This window comes from Lasioglossum baleicum, chromosome 13, assembly GCF_051020765.1.
Source record: "Lasioglossum baleicum chromosome 13, iyLasBale1, whole genome shotgun sequence".
Taxonomy (NCBI): domain Eukaryota; kingdom Metazoa; phylum Arthropoda; class Insecta; order Hymenoptera; family Halictidae; genus Lasioglossum; species Lasioglossum baleicum.
In genome coordinates, this window is record NC_134941.1 from 15279883 (window position 1) to 15301219 (window position 21337).

The 21337-nt window shown below is 43.1% G+C and overlaps 3 protein-coding genes across 4 annotated transcripts in view; 1 reads left to right on the forward strand and 2 right to left on the reverse strand.

Moving 5' to 3' along the window:
• Nucleotides 1-14995, reverse strand: part of LOC143215454 (uncharacterized) — a 42809-nt gene extending 27814 nt beyond the window's left edge. Inside the window, exons 1-13 of the mRNA XM_076437586.1 lie at nucleotides 14313-14995; nucleotides 10521-10968; nucleotides 9770-10038; nucleotides 9099-9636; nucleotides 4984-5398; nucleotides 4319-4358; nucleotides 4036-4096; nucleotides 2133-2158; nucleotides 1034-1211; nucleotides 874-978; nucleotides 664-814; nucleotides 290-465; nucleotides 23-221 (exon numbers count right to left, since the gene is read on the reverse strand). Of these exons, the coding sequence (XP_076293701.1) occupies nucleotides 23-221; nucleotides 290-465; nucleotides 664-814; nucleotides 874-978; nucleotides 1034-1211; nucleotides 2133-2158; nucleotides 4036-4096; nucleotides 4319-4358; nucleotides 4984-5398; nucleotides 9099-9636; nucleotides 9770-10038; nucleotides 10521-10968; nucleotides 14313-14432 (2726 nt within the window). The 5' untranslated portion in view covers nucleotides 14433-14995. The remainder of the gene's footprint in view (nucleotides 1-22; nucleotides 222-289; nucleotides 466-663; nucleotides 815-873; nucleotides 979-1033; nucleotides 1212-2132; nucleotides 2159-4035; nucleotides 4097-4318; nucleotides 4359-4983; nucleotides 5399-9098; nucleotides 9637-9769; nucleotides 10039-10520; nucleotides 10969-14312) is intronic.
• A 173-nt stretch (nucleotides 14996-15168) lies between these two features.
• Nucleotides 15169-17324, reverse strand: LOC143215455 (uncharacterized). Its single transcript, XM_076437587.1, has 3 exons — nucleotides 17311-17324; nucleotides 16908-17165; nucleotides 15169-16056 (listed from the first exon to the last, which is right to left on the reverse strand). The coding sequence occupies exons 1-3, from the start codon at nucleotides 17322-17324 to the stop codon at nucleotides 16014-16016; spliced, it is 315 nt and encodes a 104-aa protein (XP_076293702.1). The 3' UTR covers nucleotides 15169-16013.
• On the forward strand, nucleotides 17091-21235 carry Med24 (mediator complex subunit 24). 2 transcript variants are annotated; one of them, XM_076436222.1, is made up of 8 exons: nucleotides 17091-17249; nucleotides 17532-17683; nucleotides 17754-17879; nucleotides 17950-18286; nucleotides 18388-19909; nucleotides 19983-20273; nucleotides 20468-20912; nucleotides 20998-21235. In XM_076436222.1, exons 2-8 carry the CDS (start codon nucleotides 17555-17557, stop codon nucleotides 21142-21144), a joined length of 2997 nt encoding a protein of 998 aa, XP_076292337.1. In that variant the 5' UTR covers nucleotides 17091-17249; nucleotides 17532-17554; the 3' UTR covers nucleotides 21145-21235. The 2 variants fall into 2 exon arrangements, with proteins under 2 accessions (XP_076292337.1, XP_076292339.1); XM_076436224.1 differs by having other exon boundaries at nucleotides 20471-20912.
• Nucleotides 21236-21337: the final 102 nt, after the last annotated feature.

Sequence of the window (21337 nt, forward strand, 5' to 3'; positions counted from 1 at the left end):
TGTTGGATTCTACTTTACGTACTTAATAGAGTGGTGAATTTTATCTCCGAGTAGATTCACTCTCTTTTTCATATACCCTCCACCCTCTATGATCTGCAGATATTCTGCCACAGCGCCACGCTCGTAGGAAGACAGACTACGCGCTCCAGGATCGCATACCCAACAATGTATACCTCTTCTGCCAGAGAAGATCCACAGAATATGTTTGTACCCGAAATCCACTGAAGAAATCAAGTTCTATTTTAACTCTGAAACATTGCCAAAATCGTTGTCACTTTATTTTACTTACATCTCAGAGCGCTGTCCAGAATTTTACAAGCAAGCGCCATAAACTTCCAGCACTTGGAACAGATATCTGTGCCGCTGCAACAGGTTCTGACTTCGTCGTAGTCTGTCATATCTATGTCGAAGACAAGTTCTTTCTCCACTGGCTGAAAATTTGAGCCCTTTTTCTGGTCCTTCGGGCTGAACACAAAAAAATTAACAACCTATCCAATATCAACGTCGTTGATAACTAATCTGCAGATCTTTATGCATTTATAGCATATATATATTTTTTTGAACATAAAAGAAAACATATATAAATAGTAACGAACATTAATGACATCTTAATGATGATTAATGACGTAATCCATGAAATTTAGAATTTGCATAAAAACTTACTAATAGTTGTACACTGCACCAATATCGATCTTAAAAGGACTCAATCTCTTGATTTCAAATTCCAAGTCCTTGACACTGTTGAAAGACTGGTATCTGATGTAAATATCGTCTCGCAGAGTAAAAGAAAATTCTCTGCGAGTAAATATGCTTACTGGAAGAAGAATCCATTTGTTAATCGTCTTGTTTATAAAATTAAATTGACTGACATACCATTGCCATAACTCAGCCATCGATAGTAATCACGGAATGGGAACAATCTAGCGTAGTAAGTCGGCAGTAAGTCAGCTAGATTTTTCAAATCTCCCATGTTGCCAATTTATTTAATTGTCTTTTAATTTTGAGTGAAAATTCACAGTTCGAAACACTTTACCGATGTGTGGAAATGGCGGGAAAATTGCGTTGGCATGAATCAAACAGTTTGGAGATGGTAGCAGTGGTAGCACATGGGTGTGAGCCGTGAGCAGTGAGCAGCAGTGAGCGCTCTCATAATTCGAGCGTTTCTCCATAGAGGGCAACGAAATTTCAAGTTTCTCGCTAGTTATCGCATTCTGAATCATTTGTATATAAGCAGTTCGATTAACAAATACAATCAGCGGGTTTACGAGCAGGCACAAAGGTACTTAGAAGGTACAAGTGTGTTGTGGAACTGAATCCTAACCTAACAAAATCTAGGTTGATATCTAGGTTTAATTGATAGAATTCTTCTATCATTGAACTAAAACTGGTCTGTTCGCCCTTCTTCCAGTAAAAACAAGTAAGTGTATTCTCGAAACCCTTTATTTTGCGAACGATGCCACAGTGCGGTACTTTGATAGATATTTGGGACAAAAATTAAAAAATTCGCATAGCGTAGTAATAATTTATACTTTTTGTTCGGACTTGTTTGACATGCACTTATCGATGTTTTGGAATACTAAATATTGAAGAATTTTCCATTCTTTTACACTACATAAATTTGAAAGAAACAATAAGAGGCATTATTTTATGCATAATGTAAAAATGATATATAAACATATAGAGTCTATATGTATGTCTATGTCTATATATATAAACATATATTACGCGTGTAGAAAACAGATAAATAAATATCAATAAAAAACCAAGTAAATAAATCATTTAAATAAAAACACGTTAATCACCATTCGTACGAGAATTGTCGTTTCCTAACTCTGAATCAAAAAAATCTAATTCTTGCGGAATATCTTCCGTTAAATTGGATATCAATACATTATACTATATCTTATATCCTCAAGAGTTAGAATTCAGAGTAAATTTTTATACTGTGGAGTTCATTGATTTGATAAATAAGCAATTGATTAGGACGTGAATGAATTGTGAGATACATTTGACCGTAACTTTTTATTTTCTAATGTCGTTACACGTATACTGAATCAAATTTAGAGTGTAGTACCATCAACCCTTTTACATAGTGCAAAAATAGAACGGTTCTATTTTTGAATAAACATTACTGGTAGGAATGTATCGTTGAACTTATCTAAATAGAAAAGAGAAAACAACGCCTGTCGACAATTCTCACATATATATATATATATACGTGTACCCGATCACAATCCGTCGGAAAACGATCACGCTCTGCGTTTTCTTCCACGAATCCCGTCGAATGCAAAATCAAAGGACAAAAAGAAAACTGATTAACGTAAGTACAAGCTATTCGAAGAAAAAAGATTCAAACAACGACGAGATACGTTCTCGTTCCGCGTTGCGCGCGCGTGTGTGTGTGTGTATGGTATTTTATTTACAATTTCTGATGAGAATAATGTTCTTGGAGTGGGGGGAGGGGCGTGTTTAAGGGCGTGTGTGATTGACCGTGTGTATTTCTATTTATTTATATTTATATATATAAAGTAAAAACGAATTCGACGATCGTCACCTATAACTTATCTAACGCAAAAAAGGAATCGAAGATGAGGCGAGGAATATGGTCTCGAGGTCGAAGATTAATGTCTGAATGCGATTAACGTACAGTATGATACAGTCTTCGTGCCAGGTGTAGTATAACACACACAGCAATTTTCGATTTTTCTAAATATATATGTACGTTTCGTACGGTGAAAATGTTCTCGTTCGCCCCGATCCGATCCGCGAACTTCGATCGCGTGATATGATACCGATTTCTGGCCATAATGCAACCCAACATTCGCATTCGAACAATTTTCGCATCCTTATCTGGACTCAAATAATTTAAAACGCTTCCGCGGACACAAAGAAATTATATCCAGCTAGAGTACCATACAGAAATTACTTCTAACTACGCCCAAGTAGCCACAAGTAGCCACGTACGTCCCTAAAACGTACGCAGAATGGCCGTAGGACGTTTGGACGTGAACCGTACGTTTTAGGGACGTACGTGGCTACTTGGGCGGTAGCACAAAGAAATTATTTCTACGAGCACCACAAAGAAATCGTTTCACACACAGAATGCCATGAAGAAGCTACATTAAAAATTTCATAAAATCATTGAAACACAGTACAATTTTATCAGACTGCGAATTATATGCATGTATAACAAAAATGACTAGCTGCATTTTGAAAGAGTCGAAAGACTAAAACAATAATTTTATTATCCGTAGCTTATTAAAATTATTTGAGAAAGAAGTAAATGATAAAATTGAGAAAAATGAGTACGATCGTCTGAAGTACAGCGACAATTATCAGAAAGAGTCGATACGTTTTTTATTTTGGTCTCGGCCTATAAAAACCTTTAAAATCGATTCCTCATCGAACTATAGCCCGCTAAAAATGCGAGCTTATAAAAATGTGCAGTCTATCGATATCGAGATAAATAACACAATGTAAAATTGAAGAGAGTAATATCTTCGTAAAACGGATATCATTGTGCATTATAGCCAGTGAAGTATAGTCTGCGGTAGCCCCAGCTCCGGGAAAAGTATGAAACGAAACTCATCCTTCAGCTAATCAAGAAATCTATCACTCGTTAAAAGGATGGGAACGTATTATTTATGCTACAGATTTTCGTATGTATGTGTATCTTAGAAACGAATTATCGTCGACGAATGATCTGCTCATGGTCTGCCATACAATTTTTCCGTGGAACATTGTCTTTCTAATATGGTAGACCACGCATGTACATATATAAATTGTATTCTTTTAAAGTTAAGCTACAATAGGTATATATTTATTATATATGTATGTATAATATATATATATATATATATCTCTGTGTGTCAGTGTTTTACGATATTCCTATTATATGTATAGTAACTATGTACAAATATCTTTTACCATCGGCAACAGCAATAATAATTGTAAAACTCTCGTAATAAATTCTCCTTATAAATAGATAAATCCTTAAATATCGTTCAATCGATAAAAACTCTTGGAAAAATTCACCTAAAAACGATCGGTCCCGGGTATCCTTGCGGCCCTCGACTAACAAGCCAACGAAGATCACCTTTTCGTGAAATGTCGATGAATGAGAGCATGATTCATGACAGGAAAAACGTGCAAGTAGCTTCGGTATCTTCCCTAAGTTTCCAAAAGATTTTTCTCGTTAACCCCTTGCCTAACCATTTCACATCAATTTTAAACCAATACAAAATAGTATGATTTAATATAATACAGTAAATATTCTATGGGCGCAAGAAGGTTGTTACACGGTGGATGCAACAAGAACCTCCTCGAGGACCTTGGGTCTTGGGTACATCGGATATTTACTGTAATTTGGAAATCAAATTATGCAAGGGCAAGGGATTAAAATCGCATTCGGCGCGAAAAAGAAAATCGAATGAAAGCGCAGAAGAACCCTCGATGGATCTCTGCGAAGATTCGCGACGCGAAAATCGGATGAAAATGTCTCGAAGGGAGCCTAGTTCTTCGATGCGTGGACCGAAAGTTAGGACGATCGATGCTGTTTCTAAACCGCCCAACAATCTCTCCCGGGTTTTTCATCGATTAGAAAATTCGGCCCGGAAACGCCACGGAGAAAACGCTGCCATTACGTTCGTGTCGAAGCTGCGATACAATTGAAAACTGAAAGAGCGTCGATCAGAATAACGAACAAAAGCTGATTTAGCAAATTCTGGTGCAAACACTTGCACGATAAAACAATAGAGAAAAATTTGTTAGACATCGTTTTGTCCAGAGTGGATTAAACCAGACTGGAAATGTTCTACTCGAACTTAGCCCGAAACAGAAGATGCAGATTTCCGAAGTGTGCAACATTTGGTTTTTCGTTGATCTTCGCTTTCGCCGCAGCTCGAACAAGAACGCGCTTCACCTCCAGAGTTCGGAGGTTGAAAAAACGTCGAAAAGAACACGTGGTCGCGTCAAATTCCCCGTTATTGTTCCTGGGGGACTTTCAGGAGGACAGTTCTGGTGCCCTCGGAGTCCGAGATGTTGATCTTTAGCTCGTTGGTTAATGCTTCGAGCTTGTCCAGCATTTTGCCATTTTTCTGCCCGCCAGGATTAGGCGGGGGCCAAACGTCGTCCAAGGGTGGCTCGATGTACTTCCGACCAGATTTCAAAATCGTGCCCTCCTGTCTCCCGCAGAGCGTGCCCCCAACATGATCAGAAGATGAAACGCATTTTGGAGCCGGTTCCGTGTCCAGGCGAGGACGTTTGTAAAGCGGCGGCTGGATCACCGGGCTGTAGTCGTGATCCAGCAGTCCCTCGACCTCCTGCAGCAATTCCTCGCCGTATTGCTGCAGCTCTTCATCCATCAGCTGCTTTGTGTACAGTAGCGTTCGCGAGCGACCTGAAAAAACATTTCATGAGCATTTTTAAGAATTTTAAATTGGGACGCTGCGCGAACGAGAATTCTGTTCGAAATTCTATCTATTAATCACAGAGGTATATCGAATGATACAATTTTGAATAGGATGTAGATGACTTGAAGGAGTTAGCAGAATAATTGCAGAAGAAGTGGAAGTTGCAGGTTTAGGCGAATATTGTGTCATCCACACGAGAACGATACATCGATCGTTCGTGAAGTATTCAAAGCTCAGCATTACAAATCAATTGAACTTTCGGATACCGTTATGCAGATAAAAATATCAATCCCGCAAAAAAACAAATTATAAGATAATAATAGCAAGATCTCTTGCTTCCCTCGTGCCGCGCGATTTGCTTTTTAGAACTCGTCGTGCACCATCGACTCACGTATTTTTTTCCAATTTGCACTAATGGAAATATCGACCGTTTACTAATGCGATTATTGCTGATCTAAACGGTAAAGTGTAAAAAAAATAGAAAAGAGGTCGCAGTTGCAGAGATCGTGCTCGAAGCAATTTCGACGATGCAGTTATCGTGTTTACGCGTACGCCGTTATCATCGCCACAAACCAATTAACTTGGATAGTGGTTACACTGTCGTTAATCGTTCTTTAGCGCGTACAGTGTTTGATTAAGAGCCGATGCGTCCTACGTGTATTTCGTAACCGAGCTGGAAAACTGGTTACGATGCGTCTCGCGTACGAGTCACCGCGCGCGCGCGGTCCCCTAAAACTACTAACGTTTGAATTTTAACCGAGTTCATTGACACCTGGGGAGGGAACTCGTGCCTTCTAAAATTCCTGAAGGCTGTCGGGACAGGTATAATTCCCTGGTCGAACTTCGAAGGTGACTGGGTTACGTCACAGGGAATCGGAATCATTCTGCGATGCGAACCTCGCTTTTCATTTTTTACGAGCATGGTTTGCAACAAAGAGATCCGAAAAAATTCTCTGAAATGCGCCTTAGAATCCAAAATATGTCGCATTTTTCTCGGAATTTTAGAGCGCATCAAAGGCCGAAAAACGCATGGAAAAGCGCGAAATCTAATTTACGGAGAGGGGTTTTTCTTGGTCAGCTTTCTAGAATGTATTGTATCGAATTTTGATCGAAGAGAAACTTCATTCCATTAATTACAATTTACGGTCGCCTAAAAATACAATTTCACAATGATTACTTCCGTTAAAATGTACTTCAATTAATCGAGTTGTAATCCTCGACAGAAAAAAAGATAAATTCGTATTTTATTGCTTCGTTAACATAAGTTGCGCATGTTTCAATTGAATTGTAATTATATCAGAGAGGAAAGCTTGCTCTCGACGATTACCAGCAACTGGACGGGAACATCAGATTATAAATGTATATTTTACTACATCGCTATAGCGCAAACGAATCGATAAACTTGTAATGCTGGAGGAAGAAGGCTGCAGATCGATAAATGGCAGTCAAAGCGACACAAGACTGCACAGGCATATTTTATTGCTCGACGAGGGTGCGTCTGTATCGATCGATTCATAATCCTCGAGAAAGTGGTTGTTAAGATCGACGAGATGAATCGTTCGAGCTGTTGGAAAGGATCGGAGCTTTCCTGGCCTCGTTTAGAAAGTAGCTGGGCAACTTCTGCTCGATCTCACAGCCTGCTCCGGTTTCGACATACCGGTGTTTAATATCGAGCACCAATAGCTATGTACTTCGCTTTCGAAATTTTTCGTGTTTACCCCCGTTATCAATATCTATTGCACGTATTCGACAATATCTCCAACGACCAGCGAACCTTGGGTTGAACAGAAACAGACTGTGACACGTGTTGACGACCTCGAGGAGCTTTTCAACCGTCATCAAATGAAATTTCGATGACTCTTTCCGATCGAGAACCTTTGATCGTTCGATTCGTCGAATCGCGATACAGCGAGGAACAAAAATCAATGTCGCAATCTGAAATCCCGCTGATACCGTTATCGCTATTATTTTTCCGTGGCGCAATTCGAACGCGGCCGGCTCTCGCGCGGCGGCCGGCTCTCGCGCGGAATTCGCTGCGACACTATTTTTGAAAAGCGCGAATGCTAATCGATGCATGAATCATTTCCACCGAGAGCTAGGATTCCCCTCCACGGGGAATGAATATCTCGCTCGTTTATACATAGAACCAAGCGTATTTATAGCGAGCAACTTGCTTGCCTTAGGTCAGGTTGAAGCTATTTGTAAACCTTATGTTTATTTATTTGTATTTGTTGCTCGACAATTGGGCCGGAAGCACGCGACGGTAAAGAAAGAACTAAATTTTATATTTCGATCGAAAGCACCGTGGTCAGAAGTAAATAGTTGATTCTAGAAAGACAAGCAAGGGTGAAAATCCTTCTGGTGTCCAGTGTTTTAAAAAGTAATCGGGATTAAGAGCCGATGGTTACGTAAAGTGATCATCTAACGTCACTCAATTATCTGGGGTTACCTAATCGCGACTCATGATAATGAATACGCGTCGATGTCGATCTGTTTGATAATCGTGCCTCTCCGTGTCTCCCGAGAGCACATTGCTCACGCGAACAATACCAAAACGGTGTAAAGTGTAAATTGTATGTCGGCCAACAAAAGAGTTCGCTATCGACGTGTCGAGGACGACCAGTTATCATTTTCCTACGCATTTACAGAAACCACGAGTTATCGCCTCGAGGCTCGGTGTCTGAATATGTAAGTTTTAATTGATGGGAGAACAATGGGTTCTTTTGAGTCCCGTTAAGAACAGTTTCAACCCATAGATGCATGGATTCCAGGAATGAGATCATTGTTCTTTCATTCCTCTACAGTTATTGCTAGACTGTGGATTTGTGGCAACTCGACGAAAGAAAAATATTAAAAGAGTTAAAAAATAGCGATGTACTGTTTCCTGGTTATTAACGCTAAAATGGCTAAAACTTTGAATAGGTGCATCGCTTTTAGTGAAAAATAGTCCGAACCCCCGTATCGACGATCACGCGCGGCGTCGATAGAGAACAAGTTTAAAAGCGAGCTAATAAAAACGTGGTAAAAAGCACCTGGTTATTTGCGACTCTCGTTTGTAATTATCGTGACACGATACGTGAAATTTTACTTCCAAATACTCGTCACTGTCACGTAAAAAGAAGAAAAATGATAGCGGTTCATGATTTCGTTCGTCGAACGAGTAAAAACCAGCGCGACGGTTGCTCGCAACATGGGCGAGAGATCGAGAAGCAGCAAACCACAGGACGTGAAAGCCAAAGCGAAAAAGAAGAAAAAAGAAAGGAATACACTGCAGGGCTGTGCCTTTCACAATCGGATGGGGTTCAATGTTCCTCTGGCCGGGCCAGGGAGCGCTATCAACCCATTCAGCTCGCGTAACCGCTAATATAACGGTCCGAAAAGGTTCGGCGAGCTCGTGACAGTCGTCCGGCTTCGGACAAGTTCAACAGTCTCTCGGATCTGACCGTTTTGCTTAATAGGAGAATTATTCCGACACTAGCGTCAAATATACTCCCGGAATGGCTACGATATTGTAAAAGTAATCTCTAATCGCGTCAGGCTCATTCGGCATCGTTGAAAAATGTTGGAAAGTCAAGAAGAAGCTCCAACTTGCAACTATTCAACCGAAAAAAAAGAACGAAAGGAGAGGGTACAGCAAAGAGTTGAGAAAGGGTAATCCCGTTGCAAACGAAGAATGGTTCCACTTACCAGCCAACGGAGGCATTTTCTCAGGCTGCTCCTGTTCCTGTGCGAGCTCGTTGCTGGAATTGGAGTGCGGCCGCAGATTCGGAACAGCGACCAGGGCCAATGAGAGCAGCAAAACCATCAGACAGGTAGCCGGCTGTGCGCTCTTGTTGCCCTTTTGCAGCAACGCCTGCAGCCTCTTCAGTTGCCCGGCCAGACTCTGATTCTGCGACTGTAACGCCTTGATCCTCTTCAGCAGGGTCATGTTCTCTTCCGTACACTGCTTCACCCGATCCTCCAATCCGTCCACGTATTCCTTTTTCCTCTTCCGGGAGTCCTGAGCCGAGATTTTGTTGCGGATCTTGCGCCTGATCCTCTTCAGCTCTCTCTCTTCGTGTTTCGTCAAAGGATAATGCGACGGCAGCGTGATTCCCTCTTTTTGGAGGAGACGTTTCTCTTCCGCGTTCAGCTTTAGTCTTGGATAAGGGGAGTCGGACTCTGAGACCTCGTCGCTGGAGTTGCAACCTTTCTCGCTACTCGAATCGTCCTGCTTGATCGTCATCTGTACGGAAACACCGTAACAATTCTTTAGAAAACTTTTTACCCCGAAGTTGGGCTTGAAACGATTCTAAAAATATTCATTTACAAAAGACACAGCTAAATCGACTAAAGACAGAACATTATTTTGAACGTACCTGGACCGGTTTGTTGATGATGTTGGCCTGATTGATCTTGAAGCCTTTCAGGTTCCTCGCCTGCGACGCGTTAATGATCTTGATTGTCCTAACATCCTTCATATCCTTCAAGCTCACCGGCAGAAGAATCGATCTAGGATTCCCGGAGCCCATAGGCGTCACTCGTATCAATTGTCTAATATTTCGTTTCCCGTTGCACGCGATATTGCGCACATTTAAAGCATTGTTCTCCTGCGGCGCGGTCTGCACCTGCTGCTTCTGTATTTTATCTAAAATTAAAAGCATTCCTTTCTGCAACGGAAGTTTGCCTGCACTGGTCTGTCTAAAAGCCAAGGTTTCGTTCTCTAAATGCCGATCGATTCGAACTACTATCTCCGAGACCTTGAGCGCGTTTTAGTAGCTACTATCTAGTCGCTTCGATTCCGATGCGTTTGGAGAAACACGCGACATCTGTTCAAACGCCGTTCATCTGGCAAACAACTTGGTCATTATCTGCTGCTTCTAGCAGACAAACAACCGAGTCTGAACAATATCTACGGACTAGTAATTAAAACACTTTTCACACTTTACAAATGCCATTTTCACACAACAGAAAATGTCTAAAATCTTCAGAGAACTACCCCCACAAATGAACCAAGTTAAATTAACCAAATTACTCATCCGAATTGTGGTCTCAACAAACCCAGAAAATCATTTGTTCCTCTGAAACAATGCTACCTCGAAAGCTATAATGATTCAAATCCTCGCTTACCTAAATCGACGACCGGCATCTCCGCAACGACGGTCGCGTTGGCATCAGCCAAGGTATTATTAGGGTTCACGACAGCCACCAAGGTGTGCTCCACATCCATCTCTTCGGCAAGGTCTGTCGCAGGTGAACCAATGTTCGAACTGACCACCGATCTAATCGGACTGTCCACACTGCCCATCGATTGGATCGGACTGTCCATCGAGTCGAAGTCCATAAAGTTCTGAGGGCTGTTCATATCCGAGTTGCTGATTTCCAGCTGATCCTCTTTGATAGGTAGCAGAGGACTCAATTGTTGCTCGCAGGAGAGGCTGAGCGCGCTAGAGAGTCCACTATCCGAGGACGAGGACGGAATTGTGTCCAGGTCATTTTCCATCAGGCTGATGTGATTGCCCCCCAGCTCGAAGATCGAGTCCAAGATGTCCTCAGGATTCGTCGACCATTCTTCCGCCTTAACATCCAACGAGAACCACAATTATTAAGTCGTTCCATTCGTTGCGTCAAGAATCTGACTTCAAGCATTTCTTAATTTCTTCTTTTCTAGACTGCGGATTTTTATGCAACATAACATCTTGTCTTAATCGTTTGAACGTTTTTATGCTGCTCCAATAGATTTTTGTCAAAAATGCATAAAATCCACAGTCTATTAATCACAGTTCTCGCAAACGATCGCTTTCAAGGTAGAAGTCATTATCTTACGCCTTATAAATAATTGAGCGAGGTTAAGAAACGCTGTAGCATAGAGAGTTTTGACTGGAGAATTTTTTCCAGGTGCAACAAAGAGGCTCAGAGATTTCGCGACTGGTTTTCGCGCACGGTTTCTCATGTAGCTCGCATTATCGAGCCAAGCATCAAGTTTGTTCGCCGATACCGATATACATATTGTATACGAAACGATCCCGATCTCGCGATCGCGGCGCTAACAATTTCTGTTGATGATCGCGTGCTCCACTTACGTGTCTGGCTGAAAGTCGGGCTAATCGACTTAGCGAAGCTTGAGAAATGGCCGTTCGCATGGTGCGAGTCGCTCCGACACCAGCCGTTTGCCCAATGTCAGTTAACCCAGTTACCCGAGCTATGGTAAATATAGTTAACATTCGAGCGAATTCGGGGAATCTGCGATTGTGTCGCGCAAGTCTTTGTCGAAAAGCTCCGCACGAAAATGTACCGCGACATACATAATTCCTGAGTGAGAGCAATTTACAACAGCGTCGTGTTCCGAAGAAAAGGCTGTTGTTACAAGAAAATCGAGATCCAGCCAGTATAGTCGAGCGTGACGGAAACTGTGTTTTCTCCATACACTTTAAAAGGACTAAAAATAAATCTGAGCTAACGCTTGGACGTCTGTTGTATCTTCTCGACCACGAGGCTCGCTTTCGTCGATCAAACTCCAGCCGTCGCGCCGTACTCTTTGCGATTTTATTGCGAAGATAAATACGTTTTGCTAAAATATTTTTAGACGTTTTGTTCGACCTCTCGTGTTTCCTCAATTTTACAAATGTTCAGCTGCAAGGAGAACTGTATAATATTTTTAAGATGGTTTTCTTTCTCGAAGACTTTTCCCAGCAAGTTAAAAATATTGGGGTTAGTCCCCGGGGGAATATGAATCAGGAATTTTTGAGACTGTTCGCTGGGAGTCCCGTAAGTTAACGGTATTCCGCGTTCGAAGGTCGCTCGCCACGATGAGTAACTTCGCATTCTCGGTCTGATTCGAGAGACCGGTGTGCACCTTCGCCGCAGGTAACTAAATCGATTGACCTGGAGAACAATGCAAACTATTTACTCGACCGCCAGCCATTAACGTCGGCAGACTTCCTTCAACGAATGACTGCGGCGTTCGATACTACTACAGTCTGGGAGACATATTGCATGTATATCGCAGAATCGCGTGGCACGAAACAAAGCGGCACTAATGAGAGATATTCGCTCGCGAGAACGGAGTTAGGAGTTAGGAGTCCAGAGGAGCTATCATCGAATCCAAGATGGCGACACTCGACGCACCGGCACGTGCATCCGACCATTCCATATGCCATATGTTACAAAAACCCCCAGACGTGATTCTGCAATAATTGCATCTCCTCAGACTCAATTATCCAGTGACGGGTATTCGGAAGAAATAGTAAACAAATATCGCCGCAAAAATAACATCGATGCATGCGCTTTCAGTCACGAAAGCAGAATGCTTCTCGCGGAACTGTGATCATTTTAACGAATTTAATTTTTTCGCAATTACAGTGATTTTCAAAGCAATTTTAGTACTGGAACTGCAATTGTTGTTCTCAGAATGAGCACAGTGTGCACAACGCCCGCCGAAGTGCACGCTTAGCGCACGTGGTCCGCGCAAACCATATGTTAACGCGAACAGCCGCAAATCTGACGAGAATTTTGCCGAACAGCGATTGCTGATTGCAACCGGCATCGTAAACATCCGTTCCACGATCTGCTCGGTTGAAAATCGGTTTCCGTTTCGTTAAAGCTTAACCGTTAGACGAGGAAGCCTCGTTTGGAGCAAATAAATACGATCAACGAGGAAAGACGCGTCTGCCGCGATCAGGCGAAACGAGAGAATTCGCTGGCACGAAAGTAGCACGGTGAAATGTACCATCGATTCGCAACGCGGTATCGCGGCATGTTATTCGAGAAATTTATACAAGATCTTCGGAGCAGGTTATCAGAATCGATTATAAGCGTTCTTCTTCGCACCGCTCAAAACCGATTGCGTAAAGCATGAGTCGTTTAAAAAGGTTTCGCCAGCCTTGGCCATTATTCCCGGTATTAGCATTCCGGCTTGGCGGAGCTAGCTTTCTTCGCGAAATGTTCAAAGATACCGGAACATCGTTTCGGTTCTCGAAGAAATGGTCTTACATAAACGGAAATGCAATGTTCTGGGATACGAGAGAATTTGAATCCCTCGTGGCTCACGGTGTTCTCGCAATTTTGAACGCCACATACCTATTCGCAATCGAATATTATTTCGCTCAGCGCAAAGGGAAAGTATTTGGCCGCTTTGTTCGGTGTAGACAATCACCGCGTTCCCTACCAGCGTTTGCTTCGTCGATAGCTACTTTCGTAGATGAAACATTCTATTGATTGTTATATTCTGTTATGTGAGAAAATCTAAGAAACGGTACAATCATAGAAAAGTTGTCGATTATATAGGCATTGTGCGACAAACAAACGTGCTGTAATTTATACGATAGAGAACCGCCAAACGCAATACGCGACTGATATGCATATACCCGCGTGCATGCATGGACACTGTATGTAAATTGCTTCATAATAACAACAAGACTAGCTTCGTTCAGATTTCATATGATTTTTATTGATATATTTGCTTGAATAAAGAAGAAAGTGTGGGGAATCCCTAAAGAAACATTTCTTGTCTACATTACTCCAAAAGAGTACAATCTCGAACCGCAATACAAAATACAAAATCTTGGTTGGCTGTATTGTTACTCTAGTAGCGAAATCATTAGACTCTAGATTTTAGGGGGACATTCCTAGTCTATGTACACAGCTCCAAAAACTTCTCACTCGAGTGAAACATACAATTTTTTGCGCAAAGTCTAATATATACGTCGACCAGGTAGCAGGACCTCGAAAGGACCAACAACCTAACCTCCCCGGTTAACCGATTACCCCAACCCGGACGAAAACAAGGAGTTTACAGAGATCCCGGTGACTCCCTCTGGACACATCTTTTAATAGAATTGGTGTGCAGAGGCGTGTGCGGGTAGGAAAGAGTAAGCCGTAAGCGTAAGCGGACCCTGAAAGAAAGAGAGTGCCGCGTCTCACCCCGAAGGCGTCGTCCCCGTAGCTGTGCTCTATGAACGGTTCGTCCTTGACGTCCCCCTGGAGGAAGGAGTCCCCCTCGGGGAACAGGAAGTCCGTGAGGATCATGTCCGTCGATGACATCCTAACGATGAACGTCGATCTCACTTCTTAACACCGGTGGCAACACACAACCCTTCGCGTCGGCGACCTTTTGCACTACTTTGTAGTGCCGCGCTCCACGCTCTACGCTCCCATGAAAAACTTTCGCAACACTTTTTCCGTTGAAGGGAACTGCACACTGACCGACGGGACGGATGCACGCGATGCACCACCACAGATTGCGACGACACAGCACCGACTAAGTCGCGTACGAGAAAGGAACTCGGAGCGACAGGCGGACGGACGACGAACGAGGTTTCTGTTCTCAGCTCTCTCGCCCCACCCTGAATAGAACACGGACAGAACCAGAAGAGAGGGACCGGTTTTCAGCTTCTATCGTCTGCTGGCGCAGCATTTTTCGAGCCTGCCGTGCCAGTGCCGGCATCGCTCCCCCAAGATCGAATCCGTCCAAGTCCAAACACGATCCTACCCGCGGCGACGATTTTTATAGTCGATGCGACGAAGATTTCTCGAGGGTCGACCAGGAGCTGTGTTTTCACGGAACCAAGAATACCGTACACACCGCACTCTGCCGCACTCGGCACTATCCGATTGTCAATTGAGTTGCCGTTGCCAGCGTGGCAGTTAGCGCGTCACACAGGCGCAATACCGAACGGGAACACGATTGGTCGAGAACGCGCAAGATACGATACCTCGAGGAATCGAGACGCGACACGCCGACGCGCACCCGTTTGAATGCTCTTCGAGACTGATGAAATATTCGGGTGCTCTTGTCGGGCCGTTTTCTGCTCTCGCTTGGAGATTTCTTGCGTAAGGCCGGGATTTCATATTTCATACGATATTTATCTGTCGTTTGATAAGAGTGTTTACATCGGGCAGTCTTCAATTCGAAGGTTTCGATAGTAGCAGGTTACGAGGTTTCGAACTCGCTTTTCGGGGGAGACTGGTTCCTAAGATGCAATTTGGCTGACGATGATAATGATTTTTTATCGCTCAACCTACCGAGAATAAATACCGAGCGCGTCGCCTACGAGACTGCAAAGTTTATGAACCGAGTCTGGTTTTCAAAGTGAAAACAATTTCGGAGCATTCTCGGCCCGATTACCCTGTCTAAACATTGTGGGTGGCTATATATCTTTTGCGTTAATCGAGGAATATTTACGAACGACCCCGAAGCAACAGTTATGTTTGCGTCTCGGAGGTTGCATCAGATTAATCAATTCCGGCTGGTTGGTCGAAGTCGCGACGCATTCGGTACACATCGGTGACTCATGGATATTCAGTGCCGAAATAGCTAGACCATTATCGGCGGCAGAAAGTGACGCATACGTTCATCGGCTATTTCTTTATTGTTCTACAATCTTTGCGCATCCTTCCGTTAAATATATGTATGGGGTTTGTATAGGTGGTTTGTAACAGCAACTTATCGAGCCGAGAATAGACGAGATGCTTTCACGGTGCACTCGTCATCGCTGGAAAGCACCGACCAAGGGGATTATGAGAGATATTCGTGGTGGAATCTGCCCTCCCCCCCCCCTCTTGCATTTATGAGGCTCCATCGTAAAATGCATTAGCTGCAGCGGCCCTTTCTTCCCTTTCCCCCTAGCGCCAAGGGTCAGGTAGACTACGCAGTCGTTCAGGATTTCTGTAACAGATTCATTGAAACTTTTAATTAGCCAATTTTAGTGTGCCCAATAGCCATTGAAAAACTCCTAAGGACAGTTTTCACCATCGATTGGCTAGTAAAATTTCCAGACAAACGGGCAGGAAAATGAGAAATGGTCGTACAGATTGAAAGATAAATAGAAACGAGAGAGTATAATTCGTCGCTTCGGCTAATGCTATTATTACCAAATCAATTATCCACGTACATTTATATACTCGTGATAGAAGAGTCCAATCATAACAAACAGGCCTACGAGGACCATGAAACTCCATCCTCTCCATGCCACGAAGCTCAAGAAGCTGAAAGACGACGTTTGTGCTCTTCTCGCGCAGACGCCCATCTTTTTAAACAATCGCTGTCTTTAGAATTGCAATGTTTAATCTTGAGATCGGCTCGATTTTAAATATTTAATTTGTGCGAATTAGAAGGAGGAATGTTTCACTTGTACGACGTAGACGATCATGATAAATTGCCGCTATTATTGTGGTTCGTTGGTTTGTTGGGCGGTTTTAAGGGTGGAATGGTCGAGTTAGGGGTTGCTCTTTGGTGTTAACATTATGTATTACGGTTTTTGTGGACGGAGACGGAGAATTTTGGTGTAACAGGCTTGGTTTGATGTTAGACAAACATTTGACAATTTGACATTTTGAAAATTGGACGGAACTCTGCCAACGTTTCGTATCGATCAATCGTTTTCATGTCTGCCGTCTGCCGAATGGCGTCGCAGCTTCAATTGCTCCTATCCAGTGCTGAGATATTGTGCAAGATTTCTCACGAATGCGCGACGATTTTAGCCTCAGTAAAGTAAAATTCTCGATAAAATTGGATACCTTGATAACTTGTAGGACACGTCCTGGTGTCTTTTTGTCCGGAACAGATTGTTTCGGTACATTCTCGCCTTCCTGTCAATACAACTGCATCGGGGCTCTGCTACCTCGTCATTGTAAAATAGATACGTTACTGTTTTGGCCGCGCATGCGCGTGAAATCTTGCACAATATCTCAGCACCGAGTCCTATTCTATGAACCCAAGCCCCAAGCCCCAAGTCCAACTCCAACACAGTTACACCATGGCGGCGATCATGGCGGCTGTGGTTAGGTTACGCTCCGAAAACCGACTGAAAATATGCCAGTTATAGTAATTTATTAAATAAACAAATTTTATGAAATGAGGTAGGCATGTGAGGAGACAATAGAATTTTTTAATTTATTTCTACTCTTTTACTTTTAATACAGATCACGGTACATATTATATTTTCCGCAAGGTTATACATTCTTATATTCAATATTGTTTTATGCATTAATTTATGCAGTATTTTATTTATACAGATTTATTCATTGTTATCGTGAGCTGTAATTTTTGTAACTTCTGTGATAATCGTACGGTGCGTCTATCGCGTCTAAAGTAGTTTAGAATTGTTCGTTATTTATTTATGGTGGCTAATAATATTGCAGACGTAACTCGCGGTGGTGAAATTATGTGTAACCTTCTGGCATCAGCTATGGAGACTAAAGTTACTAGTAAAACCAGCAGCTTGAAGGCTCTTTTGCTGCGGGCATGGAGAGAGCGCTGGAGCGATCTCCAATGGGGTATTAATATTAAAACGGTAAGTGTATTTTTTCAATTCTGTTTCTGTTCTCGATTACGAGCGCTCTAAAATTATTTCTTCTCTTCAGATATTACCAAGAGGTGTTAGCGGAGATGTATATAATTTAGCAGACTGTATATTGCAACAGGCATTAGTAGGACTCGGTCCAAATCAATTAGTATTGTCTTACTTGAAACATTCTCTGAGCTCTCAGGTATGTGTCAATCTCAAAATTATTGTTAAGTCGTTATCGAAAACATCTAACGGTATAAATATATTTCCAGTTGGTCTCCTATGCTGCAGTGTTGCAGCGAATTAGTAAATACGATGCCTTTCACAAGCCTCACTGTATCCTAAGTTTACTAGAATTCCTAGAATCTATTCAAGTAGGCATAACATGTCGTGGCAAACAAGAGGAGGATTTGCTGGCAGCCGCTGTGCTGTCGATCATGCACTGGTTGCTACAGTGTTACCTTCACACTTTAACCAAAATGCCTCAGAGCAGTCCGCTGACTCCGCAGCCCACCGAACTGATGGACAAGCCTGCTAGTATACTGAAACAGATGCTTAGTTCGGATTTTCTTTGCGCGATGATGTACTTAGCCAAATACGATGACAAAGGTAATCGTAAAACGAAATTGTTGAGGAAGCAGCCTAGTCTACAATCAACTTTTTCTTATTATGCGTATCGAAGAGTAATTTAACAGCGAACGTTCTTTCAGATTTGTACATAGACGTTGTGAAGAAGTGCCAGGAGATCGAGGCGCTGCTGAAAACGAGCAGCCTGAAGTCCTCGGTACCGATCGAGGATTCCTTGAAGAAGCTGTGCAATTTAGAAACAGAGTGCTTAGCACTGTCCCCGGAAATGACTCAAATGGAGTCTATCACGCATTGTCTCCAACCTTTATTTGCAGTGCAAGTGTTACTGAATCCTAGCACGGAGACAGCGGTGTTCGTGAACCAATTGCTGATGGTCCAGAGACTGAAGAACTACACGAATGCCAGACTGTACTGTGAAATAATCCGCGCTTGCTTGATGTGTCTGCACAATGTAACAGCGACGGTCAAAGAATCCCAATGGGGCGCGTTCACGTTCCTGAAGGTTCCCCTAATTTTAAAGGAACTGCAAGTTGCACACTCGAACGGGGACGACAAATTGGAATACTCTCAAGACATCCTGGACGCTTTCGAGCTTCTCCTGCAGTTCACTCCACTTCTGGACATTATGGACACTGCTTGCTCCTGCAATAGCGTCGAGTGTCTTTTGAACGCTCTTCAGAAGGTCAGCTTGGTGACCGAGAAGCAAGCTAAGCAGTTGAGTAGCAGAAGAGAAGGTGTGACTGCCACGTTGCAGAAGTTAGAGTCCTCTACGTCCACCTCGTCGATCCCGAAGGTGATAGTGAGAGCCGAGCCAACGCTGTCTGGAATCCTGAAGACTTTAAACGCGGATTACTTGAAGATCCACGAAGCATTGCTGAGCATGCTGTACCAGGTGCTCACCGGGAAGAGTTTCGAGCTAATGCTGGCCGTGGCGACCGTCGAGGGCAAGCTGAAGACTTTTGTGACGAAACTGATCAAGTTCAACGAGTGCAGCAAGCAGATCAACGAACCCGTCCCACCAAAGACCGCAGCTACCAGAGCCATGCTCTTCGACGTCTCGTTCCTCATGCTGTGCTCCATCGTACAAACTTATGGCTCCGAAGCAGTCCTCGAAGAAGGCGGAGGAGACTCTTTCTTCGAACAATGGGTGCGCGAGTGTATGCCAGAGAGAAACCAACCAAAATCGCCCCAGAAGATGTTGCAGAACATCGACCCTGCCAGAGTGGATGCTCTATTAGCGCAAATTAATTCTCCCGACCCAGACTTTAAATCTAGCAATATAAAATGGCACATCGCTTGTCAGTCGGCCATGGGCGCTGTCAAAGAGCTTCTCTGTGCCTGGGAGAGCGATGTCCTCGGAGCTGGGGATGTGAAAAGAGCTCTAGACGGTCTAAGGGCTACGGCTTGTTGTTTACCGGTCTGCGCAGCTGCTTGGTTGTGCGCTTACATGAGCATCACTCATCAGGATGCTCTTCTAAAGCCCATGAACATGGTGCAGCATTTTTTGACCCCGCTACCCGGAGACGAGCTGCAGGACAATCTGAAGGAACGGTCGAGTCTGATGTTCCAGATCATTAGGAAGATGCAGTATGACGTGCATCCGCCCACGCAGTCCAAGAACAAGGTTCTTTCGATGTCTCACAGGTAGCGATAACTAAACAGCGAAGTTTATGCATTTATTGTAAGTTCGAGGCTATGAATTTGTCCTTTCTTTTAGCATCATATCGAGGCAGCCGATACTCGAGCAACTGGAAACAGTGTGGAGAAACGTGAACCAACGAGGGTGGATAAATATTCAAGCGACACAGTCCTTAGAGTCCTTGTTAAATACTGGAGGCTCTTTATGGTTCGTTTCGAACATAGTGAAGGAAGTGTTGAAGTATCGTTACCAGCAGGAACTCGATCAAGCCGTGGATTTAGCGTTCGCCATTTTTCACCTCGACATCGAGAACTGTACATTAGATCTCATTAACCATATCATTCCACAGTATTTATATAATTCATTACAGTAAGTATGAAAAATTACATAAATGCTCTCTGTTCAACGCGTTCACTTCCACGTCGGTCGTATTTTATTATTCCAGTTTTGGTTCGATTAACTAAATCACTTTGATTTCACTGAATTTTCGGAGATTGTAATTTGGCGGTCAACGTGTTGAAGTATATCTAATAAATGCTAACTGGATTGTAAATTTGTTCCAGAAGCGAAGAACTCGTAGAGCCACAGTCCTCCGTTTTAGCGAAGCTGTGCGTGTACTGTATATTTTCTACCCTAGAATATAACAATTCGAATCCATATCGCGGAAACAATAGGAAACGCGTGCGAAGAGATCTAGACGCCGAAGAGTTGGACGCTCTCGGTGTACCAAATAAAATCCTACGACTGAACGAAGCAGGAGATTCGAATCCCATTTTCGGCTCGCAGAGCCCTCAGGCACAGGGACCGACGAATGGTCAAAAATCTGTTGTGCTCAGGGATCCTCTGCTGACTGCTCTCAACGGACTGTTCACGATCTTTACGTTCCTCGCTGGCAGAGACGGTGAAGTTTCACAGCAGACTCATTTCATACTACAGTTCCTCCGTCTGATGGTGCAATGCGGCAAAGACCGAACTCGCATCGTGCTACAAGGGATGCCCCAAACATTGGTCGGTACAGAACCAATTCTAATTGCCAATAAGAAAGTTATTCCGATTTAAAGTGTATGCCAGCAATTTGTTTTGGATTTTTCAGGTCCCGTGTCTTCTAAAAGCACTTCCCGAATTATTCACGACTGATATACTGTTACGATTTTACGATATCCAGACTGCAGCCGGGCGCAAGGCAACCGCTCGAGATCTTTGCATGCTCAGAAATATTACTCTGAAGCCGACGAAATGACAACAAGCACACGTTCTTACGGAAGTGAACGTTAAGTATGATTGATAGTGAGACTCATATTATTATTTTAAAATATACGAATTTAATACAACCGAGTTTTGATAAACCCACCTTCTGATAAACGCCTCCTTTTCGTTTCCAGTAAAACCACGGGATTAGAAAAAGGATCATTGTTTCGAGGATACTTTATTCC

What these genes read in the sequence shown, in the direction of transcription:
- LOC143215455 (XM_076437587.1), bottom strand. An exon ending in GTGTCCTACAAGTTATCAAG is followed by an intron (nt 16,057 to 16,907) that starts GTATCCAATTTT and finishes AATCTGTTACAG; the next exon opens with AAATCCTGAACGACTGCGTA.
- Med24 (XM_076436222.1), top strand. Translation starts at nt 17,555, where the DNA reads ATGTGTAACCTTCTGGCATCAGCTATGGAGACTAAAGTTACTAGTAAA. An exon ending in GTTCTTTCGATGTCTCACAG is followed by an intron (nt 19,910 to 19,982) that starts GTAGCGATAACT and finishes CCTTTCTTTTAG; the next exon opens with CATCATATCGAGGCAGCCGA. An exon ending in TATTTATATAATTCATTACA is followed by an intron (nt 20,274 to 20,467) that starts GTAAGTATGAAA and finishes AATTTGTTCCAG; the next exon opens with AAGCGAAGAACTCGTAGAGC.